The sequence below is a fragment of the Notothenia rossii genome (assembly GCF_949606895.1).
Source record: "Notothenia rossii genome assembly, chromosome: 6".
NCBI classification, from domain to species: domain Eukaryota; kingdom Metazoa; phylum Chordata; class Actinopteri; order Perciformes; family Nototheniidae; genus Notothenia; species Notothenia rossii.
Window position 1 is genome coordinate 60,859,027 of NC_136909.1, and position 18,093 is coordinate 60,877,119.

Sequence of the window (18,093 nt, forward strand, 5' to 3'; positions counted from 1 at the left end):
CTCATAAAATACCAGTTTATTTTACAATGATAATAAATCTCTTTTCTACTGAAACCGCAAACTGGAGCAGCACCAGAGCAAAACAAATCGCTGCCCCTATTGGAGATGACATTGATTTGCCCTATCGAATTCTCACTTCAGCTGTGGTCACTGGAGGGGAAATAATTGGCGGAACACACAGGAAAGTTCCCAATCAGAACTCTGTAGCAAAAAACAGAATATATTCAAGATGCAACACGTTGGCTCTGCAGAGATTGTTGAGTCTTTTTATTGACCTCATCCTCACAGAGCAAGAAGGGGAGCAGAATCCCATAGTTGCAGGTTTTTAAGTACATCTAGAACAGATCAAAAGTTATTGACTGCAGTCTTCAAATCTATTATTTACAGAACTTTAGGACTACCAACCTTTCTGCTCATGAACACGTAGATGAGGGGGTTGTAGGCCGCGCTGGACTTGGCAAAGAACGAGGGGAAGATGGCCACCACGGGAGAGACCATGCTCTTTCTGCCGAAGGCCTCCAACATCGACACTACAGCGTAGGGTGTCCAACACACCAGGAAGCAGGTGATCATCAGCAAAAACATAGCGGCCACCTTCTTCTCGTACCGCAAGATCCTGATGATCTGAACCGTCTGAAGGTCCTGGATGGAGCGCAGCTACAAGGAACATGAGAGAGAAAGATGCTATCATAAGGGGGATTTTGTCCCCAGGTATGATTATTCAATTATATGAAACATTTACTTTAATTAAATGTATTGTCAAAAAATTTCAGATAACTGTAATGGATTAGTTGAAAGCAATATTAAGTTGAACCTAATATTTTTCATTTAAACTTAATATTATTGCTTTAAACTAACCTAATACAGATATGGGACATCTGTTGCTATATAGTCAGTAGTCGAGTTGAGGGGGGATGGGGGGGGATGGCATCCCCCTTAGGTATTAAAATGGTCAAAACCATCCCCCTTATGAAACGGCCATCCCCCCTTCCCATCCCCTGTTATTTGATCAATTAATGTGGAAATATTGGCAATGTTTAATTTTCAACATTCTACATTTTATATGTGCACGTCACGTGCCCCTCGTCCACATTATTTTAGCCGCTAAAATACTGTTGACGAGGGGCTCGTGCACATATCACGATCACGAAATTGATGTCAAGTCAGTCAGCGTCAACGATAGCAGCGCAGCCTGTGCAAGCATCATGGCCAGTAAGCGACAAGGACAGCTTGACCTGAGGGAATACTTCGGCTTTAAGAGGACAAAAAGTACCACTGAAGGTAAGTCAAGAATACTTTTGATATGTCACCAAATGTGTAATCTCTGGACAGAGGCGATAACAACAGAGTTATAGTTTGGGAGCTTACGTTTTTTTTTTGTTAACTAGCCTAACGCCAGGCAGCTAGTACTAGCTGCTATAGTAACCAACGTCAGGTTAGACCTTTCTTATATTCACAAAGTTAATGTCAGATTTGATTTCTTTTTCACATGGAATATCTCGCAGGGTTTCCCACAGCTCTTTACTGCTTAGGCGACCGCCTAAGCAACACACTTAACTAGCCTAGACATGTTCAGTCGGGGAAAAAAATTAAATGTAATTTAGGATGAGGCAGAGCAAGCTAGTGTACAAGCAGAGACGACAGGGGCAGAAGAACACAGAGAAGAACAGGTGTCGTTGACGGTTCCTGAAACAGCCGGTGAAGTTCAGTTAAGGATGGTAGATAGTCCAAGTTTGGGATTCTTCAGTATGAAAACTGGTTCCGAAAGAACCCATTTGAATTAAGGTTCCTGGAGGATCTTTAGGCTGATTTTGTGTATCAATTCGATGATCATGTATCCACTAGTGATTTAAGCACTTTGTTTGATAAGCTTTCCATTCATTTTAGTGAGATCATATAATATAAATTAAGTGTGAAAATTGCACCTTTAGTCACTGTGAGCGACCAAAATGTATTACTTAAAAAGCTTTAAATGTGATGCATGCCTCCGAATCGTGTGATAGCGGCTTCTGGTGGTTGAATGTCATCGCTCTTATTTTATATGAAAAAAAACCACAACTTGACAGTAGGCCTACTTCACTGTCTGCTCATTCTAACAAAACCATAATGCCGTTGTTTTCTTCATATAGAGGATAATCATGGCGAGGAAGCAGGAAGGAGAGCAGAGGAGACTAGAGCTGGAGAAGGAACAGGTTTGATATTTCTAAATAGACACTTTTCTTTTTCGAAGAGGGGGAAATGTAGCTAATCCTACCAAGGGGGGGTTTTAACAGATTTTATGTTTTTGTGGTAGAAAAAAGAAGAGAGGAGGAGGCAGAAGCAGAGGAGCCTAGAGCTGGAGAAGGAACAGGTTTGATAATTCTAAATAGACACTTTTCTTTTTCGAAGAGGGGAAATGTATCTTACCAAGTGGGGTTTTAACATAGATTTTATGTTTTTGTGGTAGAAAAAAGAAGAGAGGAGGAGGCAGAAGCAGGGCGAGATAGTGTCGATGATTCTGACCAAAATAACCAGGGAGATAATGAGCAAGATATCCCTGAATGCTGGACATCTACCAAGTTCAGGGAGAAAAAAAAGTATTATCCATGGCTAATATGTCAAAGCAAAAAACTTGGCTGCCTAACCTGCCAGAAAATGAAAGTGGTTGGGCCAAGTACAGGTGGGAGCAGCCAGTTGCATATTGCTGCGGAGTGGTCCAACGTTAAGGTTACAGCCTATGCTACAAACCGAGCAGCACAGCTGCAGTCTCTTCGTAAGAAAATACACAAGCATAAAATGTCAGACTATCACCAAGCAGCTGAGAAAACCATGGAAAAAGCAAAAGAAAAGACATTGGAAACATTGACTTCTGAAATGCATAGGGATCACTTCTTAACTACTGATAGGGTATTTCGTACAGTTTACAAGATTGTGAAATCTGGAAGGCCTTTCACAGATCTACCGTCCGATATTGATCTGCAAGTCTTGAATGGACTAGACATGGGAAGAACTTTACATTCAGACTATTCCTATGCAACAATCAGCCAACACATAGCAAATGAAATGCGAAAGAGAGTAGTTGGAAAGGTCCTTCAAAGTGGAACAAAACTTTCTGTCATGATAGATGAAGCTACAACTGACAGTAAAAAATCAGTATTGATCATTTATATTAGAGCGAGCTTAGGGATGAGTGAAGAGCCCCTAACATTCTTCTTGGATCTAGTTGAGCTTTCTGCTACCAATGCAGGTGAAATCTATCAAGCTCTAATGAAAAATCTGTCACATCATGGCTTCTCTGAAGCTATTCTGAGTGAACGCTTTGTTTGCTTTGCATCAGATGGAGCTTCTGTAATGCTTGGAAGTAAAGCAGGTGTTGCAACCAAAATCGTAGAAAAGTTTCCAAACGTAATGGTGTGGCACTGCATGAACCACCGTCTTGAGCTGAGTGTTGGAGATGCTGTTGAAGAAACTGTAGGGATGAATGACTTCCAGTTTTTCTTTGACAAAGTGTACAGTCTCTATCATGCATCGGCCAAAAACCGCCGTGAGCTCAATGAATGTTGTGAGGAACTTGCTTTACAGTGTCTGAACATAGGGAGAATTCTCAGCACTAGATGGGTGGCATCCAGTTACAGGACCATTAAAGCTGTATGGCAGCAGTACCCTGCAATCCACAAGCACTTTTCCAATGCCTCAGTTGATCCTAAAAGAAGTTCAACAGAGAAATGCATGTTCAGTGGTTTAATAGATCGCCTTTCTAATGTCACCTTTGTGCACAATCTTGGAATCATGTATGATGCTTTAGAAGAGTTGTCTGAATTCTCTCTCTCTCTTCAAGACAGAAACATGACGCTCCCCAAGTCTTGGCTTCAAAGTCATAGCTTGGCTAAGGATCTGAGAGCAAGAGCCCGGAAAGTTGTCATTAAAAAACATGATTATGAAACTCTTTGGAAGATCCTATGAGATACTACAGTATAGGGGAGAATTGGGTTGGTAGCCATTGAATAAAACTGTTTATTTGTATTTGTATATCATATTATATGTATTATTTTCAGATTTTGTAAATAGTATATTTGTTTAATCCATGTTCTTGCACTTGAATTAAAATGGACTTGACTAGAGAGGATTCATGTTCAATGTTTTGTGAGGTTTTGTTTCAACATTTAATGGATGAATTCCCAGTAGATTTATAGGTATTGTGAGTGTGAAGTTGAAGTTGAAGTTGCACTTGCACCCAGTGGGAAAATGTGTCCTCTGCATTTACCCTAACTATGTAGGAGCAGTGGTAGCCATGGGACCAACTCTAATTCTGAGGTGCCTTGGTCAAGATCAATGACAGGAGTATCTGACACGTAATATATCCATAGCATGCAAGTTGTTTTACAGTAATAGAATATAATAATTATCTTTGTGCTTAAACACTAATCAAAAGGGTACAACGTTGGTCTCCCACCAAATGCGCTGTCATCAGATCAAATTAAGGGCCCTTAAGGCAGTCAGCACCAATCAACTACCCTGAATTGCAGGTTAGTTTTTGTTTTTAATCTCCGGGGGGGGGGCATGCAGATCCACCATCCCCCCTGGCTTTTTTTTACAACTTGACCACTGTATATAGTACATAACTACTCAGTGCAGATGATTAAGGTTTTGACACATATGATTAAAGAACAGTTTCTCAAAGTGGTTTTAATATCATTCTCAAGAACTCAACCTTTCTTTGCTAGTAATCCTTTGTAGCAAAATGCTGCTTATCTCACAGGCTGCACATATGCTTTAGAATGAATTAGGTTTGAGTGTCCAGAAAAGGTAAAACCTTCTGTTTTTAATCTTCTTTCTTCTGAGCTCCGATTCATCTTCTGATCCCTCCTGATCCCGAGATAAGACTGATTCAAACAACCTTTAACTGACTCTTTATGAATATTACAGTTATTCTTATTTCTTACTGACAACTAATTTTGTAAATAATTGAGAATTTTGCACTGTGTTTTTTAACCAAAATAACAACTGAGGTAGATGGACTCGCCTCAAGAAATCATGGTGCTAAACAGGAGCAAGTACAATACAAAACATGTGCTTGTTATGACAAAGTGCCTTCTTTTTGATTAGCACATTGTCTTCGGTGAAATCAGATCAAATACAAATGTTTCTTGAATTAACAGCCCTAATGCTTACTTTTTAATCATATTTTTCCAATGCAGCTTTGCCTGGGAGAGAACAGAAATAAAGGCGAGGAGAAAAAAAAATGAAATTGGCAATAAACCACTTTGGTTTCTACATGTCACTGATAACATCAAATAAGCTCTGTGTTTCCTGGAATATAGTAGGTAATGGAACTTAACTTGAACAATTATGGACATGGCATATTGACAGTGATTAAGACCAAAGGCTACTTTGGTTATTGGATTATGCGAATTGCGAATGGGAAAGGAATTATTAAATCAGTGAAGTGCAATATCTACTTATAGTTTGCTAATATAGTTGGCTCTCTTTTTCAGGAACTCCCTGATCACTTTTACAAAGCTTTTTATTAATATTCACGAGTTCACAAGTTCTGTTTCTATTTCTGTTCTTCCTTTTCATAATGTTTTTTCAAGTCACTGTTCTAGGGTTCTGAATCTTTTCTGACGTCTGCAGTGAGATTGTTTGGTTTATTCAACACAGGCCGACTGCTTCTTTTTTATCAAGCCAAAAATATTCTGTAAGGTTCAGAGTGCTTCTCTTTGAAGATTTTTAGAGCAACTCTATGACATGTGAGAGACCTCCCAGGAGTCTAAGTTGTTCAGGGAGATTTTTGGAATTGGAATAAATCTGTGATACAGATACAGATTTTGGTGATTTGATTAGAATTGCATAGTTTCGCTTATTTACACAAAATATCCTGCTCACTTTCAATCGGAACAAACCGAATGGAAAATCTTGTAGCGCCACAAATTCTAACTGAGACACTTTTTTCAGTGTTTTAACATGAGCACTTCTAACCTCTTCACAGCCTGTTTACATGTCATATAAGACCACACTGTCTGCTGTGACTGAGGACATTAATGATACTTAAAGTCTTCACTTCTAAGGCACAATGAACAATCAGCTTTCACTGATTTCTTCTCTTCAGGAAAAACCCTGAAGGCACATTGTCACATTGCCCATTATGGAAGAAGAGTGAGAGGCAGCGCTTGTGGAGTGAGGGTACAGAGTTTATTTTCAACAAAATGAAAGCCCAGAGGAGTCTGTAAAGACTGTATATCTACAGAGATGGCTGAAAGTCAGGGGCGGATCTAGAAATGCATGGGGTGGCAGGAGAATTTCAGGGGTGGCATCCCCTGGCAAAAGTATATGCTGATTTAATCGCAGTCATATCAATCAATGTTAACTTGGAAAGCCACAATATTTATATTTTAACTCAATATCATTTGGTGACATTATTGTGGCACATCAGTAAAGCCATAAATATAAATATATAAGGTGGCAGACTTCATTTAATGAATTTTAACTGAATGAGTTTGTTTCACTCTTAGACCAGCAGGGGTACCAAATCTATGCAGACTGCTGCAATAAGTACATGAATTAACTGTCTCATCGATGTGTGTCTGTATGAATATGATAATATTAACAATCATATTATTCCTATCAGCTGTGAATCACTGTTATAATTCACATATTCAGTGTTATTATTAAATAAACTATATTTTTTGGAGGAGTTAATGATGAATGTTCCTCAAGATGCTTGGTCACCCTCTTTCAAATTTGAAAGACAAGTCATTACTATCATAAATAAAAAAGAATCCAAAGAACAGTTCAGCGCCCCACAACTTCATTGCAAACACTTACAACCTTGACTTTACATCAGAAAGAAAAAACATTAAAGAAGTGACTAACTCCATCAATTAGGGTTAAAAAATGTGTATTCAGCTAAAACATATACATCGCTGCAGTTATTATCCAGTGGAAAGACCTTACCTACTGGCCTAGTTAAATCAAAGTGGTTACTTTGTTTTGGCTGGGCAGTGTAGTTTTACGTCTCAATCCAAATTGAACTGTATGAAATAAAAAGGCACATTTGTCTTGTAGTAAATAAAAAGGGCGACCTGGAGCCAATCCTGCAATTTCCCCGCAGGTGAAAGAGTTGACATGCTGAAAAGCCAACCCCTGCAGGACGATCTGGGGGGATTCTTCCCCAGGAGATTTTTTTTGAAATACTAACATAAAATACACATTCTGGTACACTCTTGAGAAGAAAAATAAATAAATCTATTACTACACAACATATTTTAAAAAATGAATGCCATTTTTTTTTTTTGTTACTTTGTTCTGAAAGCTGAACCTGCTGCTCCTCACAGAGAGAAGAGGGGAGAGGCTGTGTGAATTACTTTACATTGTGGATAAGGGTGGATAGCCCCCATTGTTCTGTGTCAAAATGAAAGACATGCCAACACACCTATCAATCATCAAACCAGGGGGTCTTATTTCATTACCTGTTGATTTCTATCAACACTTAATGTTGTATCGATCGCATATCCACCCTGATCATTATCCATCACACATCCTCTGTTTTTATTTATTTGGTTATTTGATTGATTTATATACTGCTTTGTCTTGTTTATGTCTCTTTTGCTGATGTTATGTATTGTGTATCTTGTTTTCTATGTGTTTGTGCGGCGACCTTGAGAGCCTTGAAAGGCGCCTATATAAAATAAATGCATTATTATTATTATTATTATAGAGATGTACTACAGCAAAAGTATTCTCCGTCGGGACTTCCTGCAACAACACCACGCCGTTATCGTGATTCTGATTGGCCAGAAGACATTATCATAGATGTTCTATTGAGAAGACGATCGCTATGTGACAAAAGTTTTCAAAACCGTGTCTAGTCTTCGGTATTTCCAGACAAGTGGCTACTGAAATCAATCTTACTAACTGCTGTCTGTGCAATTTACTCTGCGCGAGTTGGCAGACTTTATTTTGCTTACTTTAACATCATTGTTCATGGTGGGGCTAAGGTGGGGCTAAGCCATTTCTTGGTATGGCTGTAGCCAAAAGTAGCCAAAAGTTATGCACCAGCTAATGGGGATCCTAATAAACTCATAAACTCATAAACTCATAGCCTACCCCAGCCATACCCTGACCCTGACCCTGACCGCAAATACCTCATTCCTTCTGTCTACTTGGATCCGAAATTCTTCTCGTTTTGCACTGTCCCCTCGCCGCCAATCATATTTCCAAGCTCGGGGGGGAGGGGTTACAAGGCTCGCGTCTTGTGCTGCATTCACTTGCACTCGGACATTAGAGATTTTCTCTCATAAATGTCCGATGAGCCACAACTTTTCTTTCAAAACAAAACTGCCAACTGGGGTGGCAAGGCATTTTTCTGAGGTGGCAGCTGCCACCCCGTGCCACCCCGTAGAACCGCCACTGCGAAAGTATTATTATTCTGAAGACCTCTAGATTTAGCATACATCTTATACTTTCTTTCACCTCTTTAATAGGTTAAGACTAGACTTCTTGAAGAAAATGTTCCTGTGCTGGCTGCTTAAAAATATACAGATAACCTTTGAATTAGCAGATCTGCTGCATCCGTTCAAGCTTTTGTTGAAGTGGCAGTTGAAATACAAGTACTGAGAGATGGTTACTGATGGGTACTGATGGGTACTGCGATGACAATGTAAGCGCTGATAGAAGCTACAGTTGGAGTGTCAATTGAAGTATATCCTGAGTAAAGTTCTAGTACTGAAATGAGTGGAAATAGGAATCAGTCCCAAAACCTGAATTGAGTTAGCATTTTAACACTTCTAATTCCCTCACCTCGAAATAAACCTGTTTTTGGTTGTTTTAGTTGCCTCAAATGATGTCTGTGGTTAACACAAGCTAAAGTGATTTTCACTATTTGTCCTGCGATTCACATGTCTTAAAAAGTGGCTAAATAAACTACTAAAGGTAGTTGGTGCGCAGTGACCGTGATGTAGGTAGTTTATAGCCTAAAATTAGCTTTTTACTTCTGGCGATTGCACAAACCCTTAAATACTCATACAAGTGGTGTTAATATGTGGATATTATCCTGCTAAACAAAACGTCAAAATATCATAAACTTACAACAGGCCTTATTTTCTACAATATTCCAAAATCCAATGGAAAAATCCCTTTGCTTTCTGACATGCTAACCTCCAGGTCAGCCTTAAAAAAGCATTGCTCCACTCTATATCAGTAGGATACATGCATCTGGAAGTCATTTGAAGTAAAGGTCCTGGAAAAATGTATTATTTGTTCGTATCAACTGAAACACTATAGCATAGGGTTGCAGTGATGACACATTTTTGAGGACGAGTCGGAAGTTAGCATAGCAAGGGATTTGTCTAGAAATAGCAATGTTTTTTTTTCCATTCAAATAAGCTCCGTGGCAAACACACATTTATGAAACTTAACAAGAGGATAATCTCCATATATTAACCGTGTAAAATCAATTGACAGAAATAAAAAGCTAACAAAATGCTATAAACATATACATCACGGTCGCATGGCTGCGCATCACCACCGCTAAGCTAAAGGCGGACTTGTGCTAGCAGTCTCATTTAGTCATTTGTTAGCAACCGCTGTATTGATGATAGAAGCTTCAGACCTTCATCAGTGGGGTATTTAATGATGTAGTTTATGCCGTAGAATACACCGTGAAAATATGGTAAGCTTTTGTTAACCACATACATTATTTCAAGCTTCTAACCATAAACACGTACAAATAAAACATTGACTTTGAAATGCTAATTTTTTTCTGGGTTTTAGGATTCATTATTGCACCACCAAGTTGACCTTGCTATCCCTTTGTATTCAAAATGCTTGTTTGCCACAGAGCTTGTGGCATTCTAAAAGTCCATTGGAACATTTCATTGGCTTTTTTGTTGAGGGAACCAGGGGTACTTTGACCTACAAAATCCCACCATCCTTGCAGCACTGTATTTATGAAATATGCTAACCATCTTACCATATTCACTGTGTAAAGGATGTTTCCATAGCAGTAGATCATGATGCCCACAGGCACAAAGAAACAGGCCAGGAGGAAGAGGAGGATGAAGGAGGCATCATTCGGGTCCTTAGAGGCCCAGTCCAGGGAGCAGCCCAGCCGATGGATCTCCAGCGTGTAGCGGTTCCATCCCAGCAGAGGAGCGCACGTCCACACCACGGAGTACAGCCAGATGTGGCCAATGGCCCGCCATGCCCAGGGGAAGTCCACCACCTGGGCGTGGACCACCCGGATGTAGCGCTCATAGGCCAGAGCAGCCAGGGTCATGATGGAGACGATGCCTGGCAGGAGGGGGAGAGAGTGAGGCAGAGCGCTAATGCAGGATCCAGAGGTGGGAGGAGGACTCAGATCGTATACAAGTAGAAGTACCAGAGTGTAGGAATACTCTGCATTCAAAATGTTACTAAAGGAAAAGCAGAAAAGCATCAGTACACTTAAAGTACAACAAGTAAAAGTACTTAATATGCAGATCAGGCCATTTCAGAATAATATATATATATATATTTGAGTATAACTATTGATTTTTTAACATGTCTCTTTAAGGTGCTAGTTTGAATGCTTTGTATACTTCAGGGTAGCTTGGGAATTTACTCCAGGTGGAAATAAAGTCTGATTTAACACTTGATTATATTTCACATTATTAATCCGAGGTTGCTGAGTAACTAAAGATATCACATAAATGTAGTTCTATGAATTGTAGTGGGGTAGAAATACAAAGTAGCAAAACATTTAAATACTTAAGTTAAGTACAGTGTACAAGTACTTTAAAATTGTACTTAAGTACAGCACTTGAGTAAATGTAGTTAGTTACTTTAAACCACTGTTGGGCTCTGGGTCAGAGGCTAATCAACATCTCTTTGAAAGGAATGTCATTATTCTTTGCACAAAAAGAATCTGAACATCCTGATGCCGAACATTCAACCAGCTTGTTGTGAGTCCTTGAAACACACACGAAGAGACACACACATCTAATAGCTCTATTGCACAACCTGCATTCACTAATGGTAAACTATTGTGGTTCCAATTATATGTTTTTTGAATCATTGTAGCCCTCCTGTTTTTTTTTTACATACACAACAGGAACATTGAAAACGTGGACATTTGGATATTTTTGCTTCCATAAGATATCATATAGCCATATCTTAAACATCCAAAATACAGATTTAGTTAACTTTTAATAACTACATTTAATATTTCCTAAATTAATTAAAAGTAAACATTTGATATTGCCTTACTGGCATGTTTAAAAACATTGTTGTCCTATTTGCTGAGTGTCACTATTTCGACAGTAGTGAATAAGACAGATGTTGCTCTGCCTCCCCATTGCTTTTAATTGCAAGACTTCACCTCACTGACGGAATTGCAATTTCTTCAATTCAAATATTTTCAAAAACACATGGCCCAGTCCTGCACAGTACCACCCCCGGGCAGTGCTTCCGATAGAAAAACATTCTGAATGGATGTTTTATTCTTCAGGCACCACGGAATCTTTCTATAAGGAGCACTACGAGGAGGCAGAGGAACCAGATTCTTTCACACATAATCTGTCATAGGCATTTCTGTCAGGAGGATATAGTGACAAATAGTTAATTTGAATAAAGCAACCAAATGTAATGTAAGTAATTATCTGGGAATATATCTATGGTTATATTTTTTTACTTTATTCACCAGTAATGTATTGAAAAAAGAGATTACTGGAGAAATTATTTATTTGTTAAAGGGATAACGAGTTTTATAAAAGCTATCTTTACATTTGTTTGTGAAAATGAGTCAGTAATTTCTACTGTCACTAATTAACACAATAGGAGTTGGTCATACTTTGTTAATACCCTAATGATAGAAAACAAATCCTCAAAACAAGGGAAACATTTATTTAGTATTTCCTGTTGAAAATATTTTCAAGTCAATTAAATATTCTAATTATAGTTTTGAACCTGGCTTTATACAACGTTACTGTTATGGACATTAGCAACGGCTAAAATTAGCAACGGCTAAAATCCCCTGAAGTGCTCCCTCCAGGGAGTTGCCCCCCTGCCTGAAACGCCTCCATTGGAGTCTTTTGTTTACTTCTCACTTGACATCACACTGTACCACGTGCGCTTCTACTGGCTAGTGCTCAAACATTGTACGGATATGCTAAGGGGCGGGACATCTCTAAGCAGTTGACCAATCACAACAGAGCCGGCCAGCTAACCAATCAGAGCAGACTGGGCTCTTGTTTCAGACAGAGGGTGAAAAGAGGAATGAGAAATATAAAGAGCTTTTTGAACATTACAGCATGGACACATGCTGAAGTCCTGGGCTAATTTGGCCATTTTCGCATTCTTTTGATTTGTCTTACTAAACCCCATTAAGAAATGTTTGGCATGTCAATGTTTGGTATCTTTTTTTTAAGGACAACCTCACCTATATAACCTGATAGTTATTTATTTCATTTTGAGATACTATATGAACATTTTGGACCCAAAATAAAACAAAAGGTAAAAACAGATTTAGAAAATTATATTATTTTTCATATAGGTAACACAAACATACACAACACAAGCATTTGAAAGCTGGAAATATATACATGGGATGTCACTATGATAATGTGAAAGTTTGATTGAGGTAGCATGAACCTATATACAAATGTTATGAACAAATAACAGGTGTATCCATAGGCTTTTTTCCCTAATTTCTCAAGTTCTGTCAACAGTGACACAGTAGCCACAACAAAACATTTAAAAGATTAAATAATGTACATGGGATTTCATTCTGATAAGGCAAAAGTGTTATTATAAATATAATACAAATATATATATATACACATTATGTACACAAATCTGTTTTTTCTGTCTTTATCTGTGCCACGCTTCAAAGCAGTTTCTGTCAACTACGACACAGTGGGCAACATCACAGGCTCCTCCTCCTCCTCCATGTCAAAAAACAAGCTCATAGCTTGACTCACGTTCAGAGTTCTCTTCATCAGAGTTGAATCTTCAAAACTCTAGATCTATCTAACTATATCTAAATTCTCAATGTTTGTCTGTCACTTTACTTCAATCGCAGTCTCCCGCCGTCTCCCGCCGCCTGTCTTCGTATATCTTCGTCTCTCTCCATTTCCCGCCGTCTCTCTTCGGTTCCTGCCGTCCCTCTTCGTCTCTTTTCGTCTCGCTTCGTATCACTCCGTTTACCTGATTACCTCACCCCCTCCGTGGTAAATACATCCTGTTGAGCAGAATCTACAGTTTCCAGTATTTTCCGTTTCGTAAAATGATAAAATACGGCGAAGATATTAAAATATGTGCTTCCATTATTCATACTTTTGAAATATATTTGTATTAACTTTATATCATCGTATCTCCGTGTTTATTGGGTCTTTTTTGCATGAAACAAAGACTGGGATATAGTTTCAAGCCAGTACTTTCGACAGAAACACACGGCAATGTTGTCCGGACTGTTGTTTTTATGCGGCACCGGCTTGAACAGGTCATGTGATCTGATCACGCCGGCATGACGGTCGACTCCAAAGGGTTAATGTTTAATGTTTAATGAACCTGACAATAATAATCATTCACACTCTGATGCCCAAGGGCCCCTTTAAAATATAGATTGTTTTACCCTTGTCAGTTTCTTCCCTACCAGTTAAGTCTTATTACAAACAAACGACATACTGTAGGGACTTGTTCCGTTATTCACTAAGCTAAAGTTACCCAGCTCGGGTTTCCGGAGGACAGACATGCACTGATGGAGCTGATGGGGTTTATTCTGCTACGCTGTGTGTGTCAGTCACACTGACACCAGTCTCCTCTGAGTAATACGTCCAAAAAGATGACGACATTGGAGGACTAGAGCAGTGGTTCTCAAATGGGGGTACGCGGACCCCTAGGGGTACGTTGGAGTACTGCAGGGGGTACGTGAGATTTATTTTATGTTAATGAAATGTTTCTCACAAAATTGTAAGTACAATTTATTAAAAAGATCAGATCAATGCAAAAATGTCGTCTTAGTGTTAATGCATGATGCTAAAATTGGTTTGCCATGAATTTAGTGATGGATTGTAAACATTTGAAATGTAGCATTTAAGTGTTTCTCAGTTACAATGTTGTTGTTTTAATAAATCAGACACTGATGGTGCAGCAACAACCCAGTCTCACAAAAAAACGTGTAATAACTACGTTGGTCCATAACGTAGGACGTAGTATTTCTACAAAAATGCCTCTGAAATTGTAAGATCCCTACGTTTTTTTCCCCCATTCATTGCAATGGCTGGCGTCTATGTCACGTGATCTTCACATTTCCCCCTGCAGAAAAAAAAAACATGGCCGAACTTCGTTTTATTCTCGGTGTAAAATGCCTATTTTAAAGTTAGTTTTGCCATTAAAATGCGTTTTGATGTCATTTGATGCGAGAAATATGAGTTGTTATTTCAGGTTAAGTGTGCAGTGGGTGTACATGATCTTTAGTTTGCTAGTTATTACGAAGATTACTTCAGGAAATTGTGTCTATACAACGTTTTCATTGTTACCAAGGTGGTTGCTAGGGACGCTGCTATCGATATTATTTCTGTTATGTTGTGTAACTGTTTAATGGTGTTATCTTTAATGCTACCCCTTCCCCGTCAATGTATAGAGTTGGTCCACAGCGCAAACGTATTAGTTTAACAAAATCTGCATCTAAAATGGTGGCATAGATACGTTATTTTCCCCTGTGCAATTCCAGTCTCACCTGTCACATCTCACATCACATAGTCATAAAAAAATACCGGAAACAGACCGAAAACACTTTATTCCGAGTGTGCTTGCTTTTCTCTTTGGAGGTCATCACATAACGGCATTGTAATACACGGTTCGGCTGCATTAAATGTTACATGCTGTAATTCTCTATTTATAGAGCCTTGATGAGAAGACTTCTAGAAAAACATGAGGAACTGCCGCCAACACTGAAAACGTGACGTGGATCATAAATATATCAGCAATTAAACAACATCTTACATTTCTTTTCACACAATACGTCTCTTTGCAGTATCAACACTAATTCGGCTGACTTTTATATTTGATCCAATTGGTAGATAGGCTGTATTTACACCATAAACGTGCACTCCTGATATAAAGGGATACCTAGTGGTTAAAACATGTTATTGAATTTTATTATTTGCATTATTAGATATTAATAGGATCCCTATAAAGTATATTCATTACTCGTTATTTCTACTAATAGTTAATTAAAGACTGTATATAATGACTATTTTGCACATCCCTTTCAAGATTTCAAGATTTTCTAAGGCTTATTGACATATACACAAACGTTGTAGTTATGCAATGAATGAAAAACTTTGTGTATACCTCCAGCAATGTTAACTATGTTGAAGCACTTATTTTAACTGATATTATATATATGTATTATACTCTTATATAAGATGTATGTAGATAGTATAAGAAATGTGCAGAATATGACAGTTTAATGGTGGAGGTATGCACAAATATTGATAGATGTATTGTGATGCGCTTTTGAGGAAGCAGCGACCCAAGTTCTTCATCTCCGGCCTTGTCCGGTATTGAACAATCAATAAATAAAGAACACTGAATTATTAAATATAAAACACAGAATTGTTGTGATTATACTAAATGATTTACAAATAAACACCACTGCATATTTACAACTGTTACACATGCTGATGTAATGCAAATGTTTCCCGTGGACCCGTTCAAATCCAGTTTTGGACAGTCTGCCGTGGTTCCATCCCATAGAGAGGCGAAGTCACGCCCATCTACTTCCGGTCCATGGGACCCCGGAAGCGAAAAATTATACATTGAATTCAATGGAGAGAGAAAACGTATATTTTGATCCCGTTTGAATTGTGCCACGAACTACACATATGATGTTTGTCAATCTTAAACAATCATTTCCATGTCAAAAAAGTCACATTTTGTCGTAAAACTGTTGAAATATAAGGCTATGAAAAATACGCTACTACAAAGACTACAAATCCCAAATCCCATTCTGGGTCGCGTATGTGATGTCACAGGCGATAATGCTCCAACTGGTTGCGACTCGTAATTAAAGCGAAGAAGAAGATTTCATAACTGATTTATTCCCTCCAATAAATATAAGAGATTGCTCAAATAAATTCACTTTTACAAGATGCCTGTGTTCTTTGTACCATGTTGTAATCACAAAAGTGATTATACCACTTGCTCGTTCTATCGCTTCCCGTCTGATGAAAGGACCAGGACTCGCTGGATCAGACATATCAGGTAATATCATAGGTAATATACAGGTTGTGCATGGAACATAGTCAAGTTAGCTACCTAGCTTGTAGCGACGAGTAGCGAGCACGTTAGTTAGCATTACATTACTTAGCCTTGTCATTTTTAGTAGCCTTACCATGAAGTTATTATTTTATTACATGAAGTACACCAAAATGTTAAACAGTAAGATTAGTCATCATGGTAAGTATTTTGTGAAACATTTGAAGAGTAGCCTACTGCGCCCTCCGCCGGGTGCTAAGGAAGCAGTTCAGGGAGAGTCGAAGGAAGGCAGGCAGGCAGGGAGCTTTGCATGACCTTCTTCTGGACATGTGTCATTGTGATGACAGTGAGGGTGAGTCAATCTGTTTGTTGGAAAGACAGTAGTTGAGTGATTACTGAGAGAAAATTATTAAGAGAGATAATTATTCAGTGTTGTTACTTTAAAGTGTTGTTACTGACCTTTTTCCCTTTTATTTTCTTTACCTCACCTGTAACTGCTGAGACCCTGAGGAACATGCACACTGACCTGCTCTGGCAACCTGATTTCCACTGTACGTAATAGTGGTTATGGTATATTATTTATATACATCAAAGGCACAATGCACCCCCCAGAGACACACATGTATTGAGTGTGATATTTTGCATTGGTCATGTGAAATCATCTTTACACACTTGAAAACTGTAGGAGCGGCAACTTGTTTTGAAAATTGAATTTTTAATATCCGATAATAAAGTTGATCTGTTTTCTTTATTCTTCTCTCTTCCCAGCTCCATCCATCACCATTCTCTGTTCCTGCAGGTCCTGCTTGCTAATCAATGCTTTATTTTTTTACACAATTACAAATAAAGTCAATGTATTGTATGACATGAAGTTGTGCTTCATTCTGAGTCAATAATACATTCATTCTGCCTTCAACTGCAAAATGATTGCGGACTGCACCAACATCCATGTAGCAGCCCCCCAGTAAGATGAACCAGGCAAAGTTGACATAGTCAACATACAGATGTGCTCTTAAGTTGACATGAAGAATTTGTGAAATATTGGTAATTATTTGGAAAAAATGAGTGACGATGCAGAATTTTTTTTTTATTTAGGAACAGTGGTCAGGTGAAGCATTTATCACTATGTGTCACATTTAAAAGGCCAAACACACTGTTTGCTCTGTCTCACTTCCTCACTCTTGGTCCTCTTCTACCTGGAAATAAAGACAACTAAAACACACACAAGCTGAATGTTACAAGTGCTTCCCAAGATAAATAGAAGAGTGCAGACTGTTTAAACTATGGGTAGGGGGGCTATTTGGCAGGTTTAAATGATTGTTAGTAATGAATTATATAATTTTCTCATTGTAGACGAGCAGACAGGGAGCCAGATGAGAAAAGCAGAATATGCAGCTGCCATTTTCCTCATGGAAAAGAGAAAGGGCCAACTGTATTTGAGTGGACCAAAGAGAAAGGGAGCTTAGCGGTTAATCAGTCCAGCGACCACAGCTACAGCAAAGGGCCTGAGTCTGCAGAAACTGACCCCGAATTCTCCAGCGTGCAGTCCGCAGACACCGAACCTGGACCCTCCAGTGTGCAGTCCAGTTGTTCCGCAAACCTGGCAGGGGATACTTGGATGCGAATGGCCAAATATTCAGCAGCAGGCTTACCTGATGATGTCATCCGTATGGAAACAGGGCTTCCTGATCAGGCCATGTTTAAAAGGGTGGCGGGGTTGGTGGAGCGCTTTGAGGGCTCCATTGTGTATTACGCTGGATGGAAAGTGGAGGGCATCCTGCTGGCAGACCAGGTTTTCATGGCCATGAGGAAGATCCGGCAGAATTATCCTCACCTGCACCATGCACAGCTGTTCCACTGCAGTACCGCAACAGT

General features: G+C 38.9%; 1 protein-coding gene and 1 long non-coding RNA gene across 2 annotated transcripts in view; one reads left to right on the forward strand and one right to left on the reverse strand.

Annotated features, from left to right (window-relative positions):
* The window catches only part of opn3 (opsin 3), a gene marked incomplete at its 5' end in the record, with an annotated part of 28,650 nt that overhangs the window by 3,002 nt on the left and 7,555 nt on the right, over window positions 1–18,093 (reverse strand). The window contains 2 exons of the mRNA XM_079691004.1: window positions 406–657; window positions 9,950–10,269. Of these exons, the coding sequence (XP_079547130.1) occupies window positions 406–657; window positions 9,950–10,269 (572 nt within the window). The remainder of the gene's footprint in view (window positions 1–405; window positions 658–9,949; window positions 10,270–18,093) is intronic.
* On the forward strand, window positions 16,047–17,085 carry LOC307045385. The gene is made up of 2 exons (XR_013809901.1): window positions 16,047–16,769; window positions 16,987–17,085. It is a non-coding gene; the product is annotated as an uncharacterized lncRNA (long non-coding RNA).